The sequence below is a fragment of the Mesocricetus auratus genome, unplaced genomic scaffold (genome assembly GCF_017639785.1).
Source record: "Mesocricetus auratus isolate SY011 unplaced genomic scaffold, BCM_Maur_2.0 Super-Scaffold_4256, whole genome shotgun sequence".
Classification (NCBI taxonomy): Eukaryota; Metazoa; Chordata; class Mammalia; order Rodentia; family Cricetidae; genus Mesocricetus; species Mesocricetus auratus.
This window is the reverse complement of record NW_024429182.1, coordinates 21,108,715-21,122,839: the sequence shown is the minus strand read 5'-3', so window position 1 is coordinate 21,122,839 and position 14,125 is coordinate 21,108,715. Positions and strand designations below refer to the sequence as shown.

At 45.6% G+C, this 14,125-nt stretch overlaps 1 protein-coding gene and 1 long non-coding RNA gene across 51 annotated transcripts in view; one reads left to right on the top strand and one right to left on the bottom strand.

The window, feature by feature from the left end:
- The window catches only part of Sorbs1 (sorbin and SH3 domain containing 1), a 224,215-nt gene that overhangs the window by 86,068 nt on the left and 124,022 nt on the right, over positions 1-14,125 (bottom strand). For 35 of the 50 annotated variants that reach the window (XM_040744733.1, XM_040744762.1, XM_040744828.1 and 32 more), the window contains 3 exons: positions 9,433-9,462; positions 9,203-9,315; positions 3,098-3,463 (listed from right to left, as the gene is read on the bottom strand). In XM_040744733.1, coding sequence (XP_040600667.1) covers positions 3,098-3,463; positions 9,203-9,315; positions 9,433-9,462 — 509 coding nt within the window. The remainder of the gene's footprint in view (positions 1-3,097; positions 3,464-9,202; positions 9,316-9,432; positions 9,463-14,125) is intronic. The other 15 variants (XM_040744752.1, XM_040744778.1, XM_040744877.1 and 12 more) reach the window with 6 other exon arrangements.
- On the top strand, positions 3,476-7,765 carry LOC121140193. Its single transcript, XR_005877000.1, has 2 exons — positions 3,476-4,099; positions 5,753-7,765. It is a non-coding gene; the product is annotated as an uncharacterized LOC121140193 (long non-coding RNA).

Genomic DNA, 14,125 nt, shown 5'->3' with positions numbered 1-14,125 from the left:
TTAAACTGGAAATGTATTCTCCTCGTAGGTATTAGTAATGGGGAAGAGAAGGAAGGTAAGTAAATGTTGCGGAAAGTCTCAGTATTGCCCCTTTTTTTCACCTAGTAAAAGTTGTGTATCAATCTGGTTACTAAAAAGCAAATTCAAATCAAAATAGAATAGCATGCAAAACTCATGCAATTCCAAATGCGATCCAAGAACGAGAGCTGGTTAAGTGGGAAAAGCCAGGGAAGTTTAGGCACCCTATAGAGAGATGTCAGACAAGTCACTGAGATAAGAACAAAGAGGAGTCCCTATGTAATGGCTAATGGCTCTCAGGGAAGTTACTGTGAACCTCAGAATCACTGAGCAGATTCAGCAGCTGTGGCAGGACCCTACCCTGCCGGAACACTTCTTCTCTCCAGTGTCAGAACAACAGAAGTCCAAGTCCTTTGAACCAAGTCATGGGAGAATCCTGACTTTAAAAACCTGAGAGTGTCACCAGAAATATCAACAAATTACTAACACTTTTATAATCTGATAATGGGGATAATGTCAGCCTTAGGTTTCCTCCACCACACTTACAGGTTCTGCAAAGTTTTTATTTTATATTATTCAAACCTTAAAGCAAAGATGGCAATCCCCGCGCCCAGTTCTAGGGACTGAACTTAGGACTGAGCTAAGCAAACACTATATCCTCAGGGTGGCATTCCTCTTCTTTTTTCTTTTGTTAAAGACAGGGTTTCACTGCACAGCCCAGGATACCTTGAAATTCCCTATGTAGGCCAGGCTGGACTCAAGCTCAGCAATTCACTTGCTTCTAGTCATGCACCACTATGCTTGGCAAGATGGCATTCTTAAAGGACTTTAAGAACAAAATTTTGGTAGCTATTTTTGAAACAATTATGCTCAGAGACAGCCACTGCACCACCTGTAAGACAAGAACCACATGTCTCCCTCTTCTGCCACAACACAATGCAACACCCTACAAATAGCAGGTGCTCAGAAAAACACTTTGTAAGTGACAGAAGCTATCTACCAGCAAGGGAGTGTATGGGCTAAGCTTTGTGGCAATAGAATGCTCATCAGGAGAGGTGTGGGGTTCAGCACCATGGACAGGTCTTGACACACAGTAGGGACTTTGCCACTGATGTCTTGGATGGGCTTTAGTTTAGATGGTCCCTAGATAGTCACTTCTATGAGCTCAATTTTGTTAGCAAAATATTTTCCCAAGGCTTGAGGGATTTATATCAACTTATGGCCTGGATGCCACCCATGGGGCATCTAGACGGGGAATCTGACAGTCTGCTTTTAAATCTCTTACTCTGTTACCTAAAGCCCCAAAATAAATGTCGCTAAGCCAACTTCTGGAGAGTCTACTGCAGAACAATTAGGCCAGTTGGACAAACTGCATACACTATCCCAACTGATCTGTCCTAACACACAAAAAACAAACCCAATATGCAAACCTAGAGCTAAAACAAACGCCCAACAGAAGGATAGCTTACAGCGACATCTGAGTGCTCTCCGGTAAGACTCGCTATACTTGCTTGCACAGAGAAACACACTGGAAAGACAGTACATCCTAAAGCAGAACACCTTCAAATTCACCTAAAGGTTCAGCAAAAGAGGATAGGATGGGTATGTATCAGTCTGCAGGAGAGATGAGTTCCAAAGCTTGAGTAGAAGGGCCAAACTCATGGTTATAGCATACCTAGCTCTGGTCTAACTGTCCTGGGCTGCAGCTGGAGGTTTGACAAGATGTCCAGCTCATGAAGTTCCCAGCTTCTGTGTGCCTAATGCCTCATTATCATTTTCCTGCTGAGCAAAATAAGAAGTTTCCTCCCTGTTCTCTGATTCAGCTTAACAAGTCATGTAAGCCAGTTTCTTGAGCATACTTCTTCCAATCAAGGACACTAGTAAGTGTTTAGTTCAGTCATCAAATACATGATACTTGGCTCACTGTACATCAGTAGTGGTGTTTATGGCCCCAACATCAAAATCCCTTGGATACCTACAACCAAGTGAGAGGCCCCAGTCCTAGCCCCTTCCCAGACCCACTCAATCAAAGTCGTGATATATAAACTAGACTTCTCTAGATTGAGAGCAGATGTACTCTAACCATCCCCCAGATCATTTAAGAGCAGGAGCCTTATACCTGTGAAACCTAGTTGCTTAGAACATTGTAGGATGAAACCATCACTAACTAACCAGTTACTTTAACTTATGCATTCACTAGGAAAAATCCTCAGTAATGCAGCTTGCAGAAACCAGATATTTCACCTGTGTTGAGCTAAACCATGAGTTCCTATCATGGGAAGAGTTACTATTCAACACCACTGAACCCTATGGCTTCTGAATGTCCTCATATGATGAGATTCACTCAGATTCTCTCATCCTGGGCTCCTAAGGAAGGAAACATACTGTGCCAGAAGCAGCTGAGCTGTCTGTGAAGAGACTCATACTGAACAGGCAAGACCTTTTAACTTCCCACAATTATTGACATACAAGTTTGCCACCAAAACCACAGTGGCCTCCTCCTCAGGGGCCCTAGCAATTTTCTGTCTTGTGAGAAGGTCTTAACACACAGATTTTCAGATCCATTTACTCAATTAACTCCCCCTCTTTCCCTCCCTCTCCCCAGTCTCTGCAGTTGTTAAAAAGAGAGCCCACTTATGAAACGAGTCAAAAGTGAAACTTTTCCTCCTCACAACCTCTCTGCTCCTTCCTTTCCGAGCATCACGCCTGCCTGTGGCTCTCCACAGGACATTGCAGCTTTCTTCAGCCTTCTGTGCTATATCTACTGAGCCTAGGAAGCCCAGGACCAGGCAAGGTAAAGAGCACGGGTGCTTCTCAAAGGGAAGACAAAGTTCCATCAAGAAGACATGCATTCCCAACAGAGCAGAGAAGAGAAGGTTCTCGAGTCAAGCGCAGCTACAGGTGGCCCACAGGGTGCACATGGGAGGCATGCACTCGGAGACAGCAAACACAGGTCCAGTCATCACACAAGCACAGTGGCCAAGGCCCCCTCAGAACTTAGTACTTCAGTGAGAAAGGGTTTTACTGCCAGGAGCAGACATTCAGGGAAGCTGTAGGGAAGGGGGTCCAGCAAGCTTACGGTACTTGAGACAGCTCCCGGGAGGTCAGGCTCCAAGGCTCTGTGGAGGTCCTCCGGTATGGGAGGGACCAGCGGAGGTGGTGGTGAGGGTGGTGGCCTCTGGCTAGCAGGGGGGAGGGAGCCACAAGCACTGGCTGGCTGGCTGTGATGGGGCCGCCTCTGCAGATGAGGGGGAATGAAATCATCTAATGTCGGGAAGGTCAGAGGTGAGGCAGCAGGGGTGGTCGCCGGGATAGTGTGGACGCAGCCAAGTGGCCCCAGAGATGCTGGAGTTGTGGCAGTGCCTTCTTGCCCTCTGTCAGTATTAACCAGGTAGAGAGGGACAACTATTACCTCAGACGGGGCTGGGCTGGAGGAGGTGGCATCCTGTGGGAAATAAGGGGTCGTTATGCAAAGGGGACTGCAGAGAGGCAGGAATTCCACATTGAAACAGTTGCGTATGGACATGCAGTGATGCACTTGGAGAAATATTTAATCAGTGTCCTTTCCTCAGAGTACATGAGACAGCCAGTGCTAGCCAGTGCTAGCCAGCTGGCCTCCTGACACTCTATGACACAGAGGGAGCCCCATCCAAGTTCTCTTTCCATCCATCTATTTTTGAACCCTTTTAACGCTTTATGAGAGAGAAAGAGCAAACAACAGAACACGCAGGCAGGCAGGCAAGCAGGCAGTGTCTAACTCCACTCAACCAGCATAGAGCCTGCAAGCTTGGGAGTGAATTCAGTTTTTTCAGCACCTTGTCATAGGATATAAACACTCTATCTCACTACAGTATTAGTCTATGAATTCCACGCTCTGGCATACTGAGATATTTACAGACAAGAGACAGGGAGACAGAAGAGGCTATGCTGGGAGGTTTAGAGATCCAAGCGCTGTATCCCTAATAAGGAGAGGAACAGTAGGAAAGCCCAGAGAACAAGTGAGCCACTTGAAAGAGACAGCGTAGAAGACACACAAATATTCCTAGTTTCTTGCCTTGGCTGGATAACACGGCTGCAAAAGGTAAGTTTCTTTGTTCTTCTGGCTTTCAGGATCAGAGGTAACATGGGGGCCTAGCCCGGGAGGCCTCACTGCATCTGGGAATGAGGCCCATGTCCCCAGTGTGGGATTCTCACCAAGGTTACCAGCATCTTTGCAGTGGTCAAAGAATAGCTTGGGAGCGTCAGGAGGAGGAGCAGGGGGTGATTTTCCTGTGCTGGCTGTGGCTGTGCCAGGGACAAGGCTGGGAGCTGGTGCCTGGGTGCCTGCAGCCTCCGAGGGAGTGTCTTTGGCTGAGTCACGTGCAACAGGAGAGTAGTTTTCCAATGTTGCCCGGCAAATGTTATCGGATAAACATGGGACATATAAGCTGCTGACCTTTTTATTCCCTGTGGCCTCATGACGTGGGTTAGAGCTCACATTCTTACTGTACACTAATCTGGAGGCTAAATAGTGTTGCTGGGGTTGGAAGGAAGCATCAAGGACCATGGACCCCAAAAGCAATGAACCAGGACATACCGCACCTTTGGGAGCCAGTCTAGCTGCCAGGGGAACAGGGATGGGCGGAGGCAGTGAGGGGCTCTGCTGGATGGGGGTGCTGGATGGCATGTAAGGCTTTGGTGAGCTCATGTAGAGGGAGTCCTTGTGGTTGCAGTGGACAGTGGGGGGCTGCCATGCAAAGCGGTCCTTTAGAGGGCCAGGAAGGCGTGGGGGAGACAGAACCTTTAGTAGTGGTTTCAAGACATGACAGAACAGGGAGAAAGAAAGAGGAGGGGAGATGGAGAGAAGGATCATTAGAAACAGCAGCACAGCATGATAAAAGACAAAACAACTCTTGACAGGCTTTGAAGCAAATCCTTCTGGTGTCCACAGCTGTCGTCTGGGCAGCTCTCGGGACTGACTCACTCACCTGTAGGCCTGGCCTGACTTACAAGTCAGGGAGGCCTAGCCAGCGCCAACAACAGTGTTTGTTTGGCTGTACCTTTATTGACTCCCGGACTCAAGGATGTGCTCAAGGGGCAATCTGCAAGTGGGTGAAGCCCCAGAGCTGAGTCCTCATTCCTTCCCAACACCCTCTTCCCCAAGACTCTCATCGAAGCCTTTAGTTTTAAAAGTTTAAGTTCATTAGACTTGTCTGAGCTACTTTAACTTTTTCCCTATAGGAAAAGGACAAATGGAAGGTCCTCTTATATATGTGTTCACAGGAGGCCGACGGCTTCCTTTGGCTCCCAGCTCAGCTCTCAATTATACAAGCATGCAAAGTTCACTAAGGGGAGGAGGCCATTCAAGACTGAACCCGTATGCACTCTTTTCTCAGAAGAAATAATCTGATAGAATTCATCACTAGAAACGTAGCTTAGTTTGCCTAGTATGCACAAGGCTCTGAGTTCAATCCCCAGAACTATAATAAAAGGGCATGGGAGATAGTCAAGAGATTAAACGCATGTAGTTTCCCACTTCTGAGGCACAGGGTCAAAAGCCCAAGCCATTTGGCATGAAATTAGCCTATGGTATTGGTTGGGCTGAGCCTGGTTTATTCAGCCAATCCACCACCATGCACACACAATCATTTCTATACTTGGGTGATCAACTTTAGCCCCAGTGTGAGAACAAAGCTCTGGTAAAAGACTCAGGGTTACAGTTAAAATTCCTACCTCTCCCGTTTCTGCTCAACAGCTTTCTTTCTTCCATGGGTCCCAGTGGGCAGAGCGACAGGAGGCAGGATGACCCTCAAGCCTGATCCTCCTCAGCCAACCTGTGGCTCATCTGAGAACCAGACTCCCAATGTTCCTAGACTTTGCTCACCAGCCCTGATCTTCAGATTTCACCATGAGAACAAAACCAGAACCCTCCTCTAATCACAAGTTGGTGAATATACGGCAGCTGTAGTCAAAAACTAGAGAGGAGCTGGGAAGGTGGCCCCATGAGTAAGAGCACTCGCTGGGCAAGCATGAGGACCTGAGTTCAAATCCCCAGAACCCAAATAAAAAGCTTGGCATGTCTGCACATTCCTGTAACCCTAACAATGCAGGGGCAGTGACAGGGGCACTCCAGAATTCACTAGCCGGCTGGCCAGGCTGAAATGGCAAGCTTGTGATTCATTGAAAGCCCTGTCCCAAAGGAGTAAGACAGACAACCAGAGGAAACCACCCAGCACCTTCCTTTGTCTTTGTATGTGCGCACACAGATGAGCACATCTACATGTGCACAGGCATGCAGCGCACAGTGACTATACTGAGGCCAGTTCTCACTTTATTTTATATTTTATACAAGATATGTGGGAAGGGGAAAACATTAGAAAGGGCCTAGGTGAGAAAGTGAAAAAAATCTTAGATTGTAGATTAGACCACCATCAAGAAACAATAAACAGCCTACATCTTAAAACCCAAGTTTGAAATGACAGAGATGACCATTTGGGTATTCTCAGTTAACCTTGTCCCAGTGAGCCTCCAATAGTGCTAATGCAGCACAGCCAATTATACCAGCCCGGAATCCACAACAAAGAGCCCCTCTGGAGCAGAAGCTATCACATTAGCTATTCGACTGGATGAATTTGGACTGAGTGATGGGACACGTTGCAGTAAGCTTACAATCTCCAGAAACAACTGAACTAGCTCCCACCATGGGGACTGTCAAGGAAGGATAGGGCTGATGAAAAGCAAGCAGAAAATCATCGTGATCTGGGCTCAGATTTACTTTAACTTTACACTAGAGTATCTTACATGTTGTTTCTTTTGTCCAAAGATAGAAATCGGTTTCTATGAGTTTTAAGCTTAATTCAGCCATGGCCATGTATGGTACGAGGACTGCATGACATTAGGCACAAGCCCTCTTAGGGTTGTGACCTTGCAGAGAGGACACTTCCCCAGAGTGTCCACAATACACACAGAGTCAAAGGGTTTCCTGTCTTGGTGCTTCTTTTAACTCTAGAGAAGACGGTGTTAGGCTGATCAAGAACACCAAGGAGCAGCTTTTTGCTTCATTCTAAGTACTGCAGTCTAACCTACCCACTGACCATAATGAATTCCACTTATCTTTTTAGAATGTGGGTCTATAGGAGAGGGAGGCTATTTGGGAAATGTGTGTTCATAGCTTATACAGTTTCCAGAAACTACCAAGCCTCATCTAATGGGACTACCATGCTGATGATGACATCACAGAAAGGGACACTATGGTTCCCTGGCCCTGGGAACAGGGCGAGGCAAGCCTGGGTGGGTAGGACATAGGATTCCCACCTAGCCTACGTCTTCTAAACCTCAACTCAGTCCTTAAGGGAAGATGTTCTGCCAGCAGATCCATAAACTCCACGGGGCTGGAACAAAGCCAAGTAGTTGGCCAGCCTGCCTTGCCTGTATTGAAGCCGGTGTGTAATTACAGCAAGTACTATACAGCTAAGGAGTCATGTTTACTTTCAGAGAATAAATCTGCAAAGTAACACAGGACTTAAAGTTCTCGACATTCAAATGGCAAATCTTACACTGAATGTGCAGAATAAAATCAGCCATTTGCCAGTCTCCCTGAAGACAGCCCAGGAAACTAGAAGTTGAGTAACAAACAGATCAAAGCATGTTGGTGGACGTATCACAGAATGCTCAACCTTATTATACAGCTTCCCTTATGAACTCCTCAAGGGCAATGTTCAGCACACTGGTCTGAGGACAAGTGCCTAATAAAGTTGTGTTAAATACATGTATTTTCAAATGATTCATTTTTATCTCACATGTGATATTTATTTACTTATATGGTGCTGGAAAATGAGTCCTGGGCCTTGTACATCCTAGGCAAGTTTTTCACCCCTGAAATGCAATCCTACCCTAAGCCATGCTTTTTTGTGTTCACAGAAGCAAGAGGCATTGGGGGGTTAGCCTTTGGATTAGTTCACTGATAGCGAAAGACAGTGTACTTCAGTGTTTGCTTTGGCTTGATCCTGATCGTGTTCTAATCTGGGTAGAACAATGGTATCTATCCTTGGGACAGCTACGAAGGAAGTGCTGCTACCACAGATAGCACGTTATATACTCACAAAGCTTTTAGAAATGGGAAAATTCTGGAAAGTCATTTAACAGACAAGTGACCTCTGGAGGCCAGGCATATCCATAGCTCCTGGCTCCAACCAGGGCCTAGATGTACAAGGCTGAAAGCAGGGAGGTAAATCATTGCAGGAGGAAGAAAGGCCTTATCCTTCAGCTCATCGACAAGACAGAGGAGGGACCAACTATAGACCGGGGAGACAGGCCTGCAGAGAGAGGATACCACCTGCCTTCCTTGCATGTTCTAGGAGCACTAGAAGGAAGCACGGGGCTTGTACCACCCAGGGAGCTTTTGAGAAGCATCTCCTGTAAGGAAGATGGCTCCATCCCATGTAAGTGGATCCTCCTTACACAACATCCTTCATGTAGCACTGCAGTGATAGGCTCCATTCCTTTTAACAAAATAACAAAGTACAGGGAGAGAAGGAAGATAGGGTAGAAAACCATCCAGCAGCCACAACCAAAGTCATCCCCATTCCAAGTGTAATAGCTGTAGAGGGCTGTCTTCCATACAAATACTAGCCTTGATAACCCTGCTTAGCTTCCAAAAATCACACGAGATTGTGCCTGTTCGGGGTGGTATGGCTACAGAAGGGGGATGTTCTATTGCAGAGCAGAGCTGGACTGGGAAGCCAGCCTGTGCTGCCATTGTGATTTCTGTCCTCGGGCCTTTGGGCTACTGGGTTTATGGTCTGGCCACAAATACATGATGTTAAGCTGTGAGGACAGTGTTCAGAGCCTCAGCTTTAGAAAGTTAATGGAGTAAACACCAGAGGCACTCCTTAAAACTAAGCTCAGACTTTCTCCTACTTGTCCAAGGCTAAATGAACTCCTTCTTTTAGAACCCTTCCACGTGTATAGTAAGCCTAGAAAACAGCAGACCTATTTCCAACACCACATGGACCAATCTCATTCCACACTCCTGCTCCCTTTGGCCCCAACTCTCCTCCTAAGAAAGCTATGTTAGAGATGGCCAAGGACTGGACACCCACACCACAACCCAGTTGGACTAGCAGGAAGTCATGAGTTTGGGCTGCCAAACTTGGGAACAGGCATCACTAACAAGTTCCCACCCATCTGCAGGGCACACACCTACCTGGGGCTTGTCAGTAGAAAGGCTGGGGTGCACGCTTCGATAGCCCTTGGCAGCAAGTGGGGAGGGCTGGGCATTGCCATTGGCATCAGCACTGGAAGAAAGTCTCCTCTCATCTGAGAAAAGAAAACAAAAACCAAAACCCCCATCACTCACGGGTAATACCCGCTGGCTTTCCTCTAATTCCCTGGTGCCCCAAGGCACAGAAGGTAAGAATGAAAGAAAAGCCATACCTGCTGAAGGGTCCTCCTCTGGCTCCAGGCCTGTGCGAGGAGCAAGAAGGTGAAAACAAAAAGAGAAAGGCAGAAACAGTTACGTTTGCGGGAAGCAAGCATGAGGCACACTGGCCGATGAAAATCAGCAGCCCTTGTCTGACACAAAACACCCTCAGTCACCACGGCCCCATTACCATAGGAACCCACTTGAAACCATGATGTGTTCACAGGCGCTGACCTTTGAGAACACAAGGCTACATTCACAGGAATGAAGTAAACAATTGTTCCTTGACATTCTTACTCTACAGACTGCAAGGCAACAGAACTCTCTGTTGTCCAGTCCTTCTCTGTCTCATTCCCAGACCAAAGCCTGCTGTAGGCTCAGCAGGAATGCACCTCACTTAGCAGTCTGGGTTAATTAATTAATGGGCCCCCGCAGTAGAACATGACTGAAGCCTCAAAAAATGTTTTTGTTTGGGGAGGTTAGTTTGTTTGTTTGTTGATCCCTGTCTCCATTCCATTAAACAAGGCACAAAAACATTCACAATACGGGCTGGAGAGATGGCTCAGCAGTTAAGAGGGCTTTGTGACACAATCAAGAGGACCAGAGTTCAGATCCCAGTACCCACAGAGCAAGTCAGGAATCCCACAAATGCCTGCAACTCTAGCTCCAAGGAATTTGAAGCCCTTTTCTGGCCTCCATCAAGGGGGCGGGGAAGGGGGAGAGAGGAGCACACATAAATAAATCTAATTTAAAAAGGTAGAAGAAAATTCCACACCTGATTTGATTTCACATGACAGATCAGTGTCAAAATGAAGGTGTGCTAAAAAATATAATAGGTTTACACGTATGAGTTACGTAAACACAAATGAATCTCATGTTTAGGCTTGGGTTCCTTCCATAGCAATCTCCATTATTTATAACGCAAACGATCTAAAACCTAAAAGAAAAAGGTCTGAAATACTTCTGATCTCAAGCACTTCAAATAAGACCCCGTGACTCTGTCTGTGACTGTTTATCATAACAAGGAACAGCCACAGATAATCCATAAATGAATGAGCTGTGTTCCCAAACACCCTTACTTATGAACATTAAATTCTGAATTTCAAAGGCTTTCACGTGGTATATAATATCACTCTCCTTTGCATTTTTCTATCAGCCATTTAAAATATAAGTCATTCTTAGCCAACAAGCTGGATTTTGCTCTTGGCCAGTTTGGCCACCCCTACTCTTGCAATCCTTTCACAAGCCATCCCTCTGTTTCCTGATGAGCCTCCTTTCCTCACTCCTGTAGAGACAAGCAGGGGACTCATTGTCCTTGAAGGACAAGCCTTCACTGTGGGTCTCTCAGACCAACGGTAGATTTTCCAGATGACAAGTTGAGATGTACAGACATTTGTTGAGATGTGCAAACTATGTGCCAGACGTGGCTACACTTTACACCTATTTAGTGTTTAATTTAATTAAATGCTTAATGTACTTCATGGATGAGCAAACAGAGAGGCCAAATGCTTTGCCGACATCAGAGAGCCTCACACAGGAAGGGGCAAAGGAGTACAGTGCCCCAGCCACCACCCACAGTGGCCAACTATACCAGTAGCCAGGGAGATGCTGCAGCCAGAAGCTGGCAGAGCAAAAGGCAGGGCAGGTGGCCTACATCCCACGAATAGCATGGTCTAGCTGCGTCAGTCAGGGAGAAGTCTTGGTAAATCCAGATTGATGAGTCTTACTCTAGTACTTATGATCCAGCAAGAGAGATGGGCTTAAGTGTTTGCATTTCTAACAGTTACTGATGCTGACACTGGTAGTTCACAACCTAACTCTAACAACTACTAGATGGCACACTCAAAACTATCCTTATTTTGGGACACCCCTCAAGTCACACTGGCAAACAGTCATGCCATGAAAATTGAGGAGTGACTGCTAGTCTAAACCTGTAGGCATCAGAAGGACGTCATCCTCATACAGCCAGATCACTTCCTGTGAGCTCAATTGTCTGCCTTGTTGACTGTTCATCCTCATCTACAAAACAGTCACAGGGATGGGAGAGATGGCTCAATTTGTTGCTCTTGCAGAGAACCCAGATTCAAGTCCCAGCTAGTTGGTTTTCTTTAAGGGTGTGAACATCAACATGGTCATTCAAAACCAACCCTAACTCCAGTTCTAGGGAATTCGATGTTCTTTTCTGATCTCTGCAGGCAAAACATTCATACACATAAAATAAATCTAAAAATATTAAAATAAAATACATGGCTTAAAGTATGAGATTATAAAACTGGAGTCTATAGCACACAGAGAGAAATCCCCACAGATATAAATGACAGGGTATGCGTGTGTTGTTTTTTGTGTATTTTACATCAATGTGTAGAATATACATGTGTGTATATATGTGTGTGTGTGGAGGCTATAGGCCAACAGCTGAGTATCCTGAGGTCTTTATCCATCTTGCTTTTTAAAACAAGGTCTCTCACTAAACTTGGCACTCACTGATTCAACTAGATTGCTCACCGTGCGCTCTCTCTCTCTCTTTCTCTGTCTCTCTGTCTCTGTTTCTCTGTCTCTCTGTCTCTCTCTCTCTCTCTCTCTCTCTCTCTCTGCATTGGGGTTACAGACATGAACAACTATGCTGGGCTTTAACATGGGTACTGGGGACCCAAGCTCAGGGTCTCATACTGAGCAGTGACACAGCCCTGTCTGTTTTTGAAACAGGGTTTTACTATATAATCTGGCTGATGTGGTATTTGGTGTGTAGCCCAGGCTGGCCACAGACTCAGCAATCCTCTGTATTCTGCCTCCCTAGTGTTGAGATTACAGGTGTGCACCACCATATCAAACCTAAAACACCAGAAAATTCCCAAAGATGTAAATTGTAGTATATGCTCTCTCCATTTAGTAAATTCAAAGTCATACTGTCCTGGGAAAATGACTTGGATGTTTTTTTCTTCTCATTTCCAGTCTTCAAAACTGTTTCCCCTCACTGTGCCCAAAAGGGAAGTTCCCAGGATCTCAACAAGCAGCTTGGTTACTTACTGAAAAAGAGCAAATCTGTGGCATTTTGTCAGCCCTCATCCATTATCTTTTCTTCTGAACCTGGAAGGTTGGTAGCAGTCCAGGGCCAATTATATTTGAGTGCACAAAGTGAAGTTTTACATACATAGTCATCAATTACCGACTGCTGATGGAAGAGACTGTCAAGATGCTTCCTCCAATAAAATGGAAGGCTGGCTTGTAGATGGATGTGCAGTCTGAAGATGCTCAACCTTTCGGTGAAAAACATAATCTACTTTGCCTTGTATCCTATCTGCCCTTTCTGTACTTTTCTGCCCTGTGCCTAAAAGCCTCCAGATATCTGCTTTCATCTTATTCAATGTCTAATTTCATTTCTGGTTTCTTGTTTATTTTTTAAAAAAACAATCAGTTCTTCTTGGGGGCTTCCGATGCTTTTCACTAAGGCAGACACAGCAAGGTCTAGAAAGAACTCACAAGGTAGATATGTGCTAAAGGCAGGTCTGCATGTGTTTCCACTCACACGTGTACCTTCCTTTTATTTATGTGACATATTGGAGAATTTCATATCATGAATTAAAAGGTCTGACCTTCACTCTAGGCTTCTGGGACGTAATTGCCAAGTCCTTGGAATGCTACACTGAATAGGAATGTCTTGTTTACCTGAGGACTTGAGCCACACCAATATGATTTGGAGCCAGGGCTTTGGGCCAGTAAGAGCTTCACTGCCTACTAGAGTGGATATAAGACTCCAAGAAAGACAATGGTACGCACCTATGTTCAAGCCCCAATAAAACTTTAGATAGAGGCTTACACACTGATGCTGGGAAATAATGTGTCTGGGATGCTTTAGTATTTTCCCAGACTCTATACCATGCACTTCTCTGGGTTGATTTTAAACTCTACCCTTCCCCTGTAGTAAATAAGCAGGCCCCTTCAAGCATTAGCACAAGCCTGAGGTGTTTTGAGGAGCCCCTAAATTTGCAGTTGACGTCAGAAGAAATAGGGCTGTCTTGGGAGGCTCTTTCCTCTAACTTTTCAGTTGGCCCTAATTCTCACACATATACTCATAATAAAGACTGATTTAATGGGTAAAGAGGGTCTAATTTATGAGACATTTGCCACTGCCAAGACAAGAGTGTTGCAAGATATTTGTACACTCTGTGAAGATGCATTGCTGTGGTTGATTTAATAAAAAAGCTGAAAGGCCAATAGCTAGACAGGAGAGGTTAGACAGAACTTTTGGGCAGAGAGATGAACTCAGGGGGTTAGAATGTAGGGGTGTGAGAGATACCAGCAAGACACAAAGCAAGTTGGACATACAAAACGGAAGCAAAGTAAAAAGCTACACGGCACAACATCGATGAACAGAACTAACAGAGACAGGCTAATTTAAGTTATAAGATCTAGTTGGAAACAAGCCTAAGCTAAAGACCAAGCTTTTATAATTAATAATAAGTCTCTGTATATCATTACTAGGGAGCTGGTGGTCCAGCTGCAGACAAGAAAATATGAGAACCACACAAGAGGAAATGAGTTCATTGTGGCTGCAAATCATTCTGTCCTAAGACAACTTTGCAGCAAACACTGGGTCAACTAGCACAGCACCCAGAATGCAAGGAACTGCTATCCTCGAGCCTGGCAAGTGAGTCAGGGGACAGCCTCTAAAGTAACAAGTGACAGGGCTCCAGACCACACCAGAGA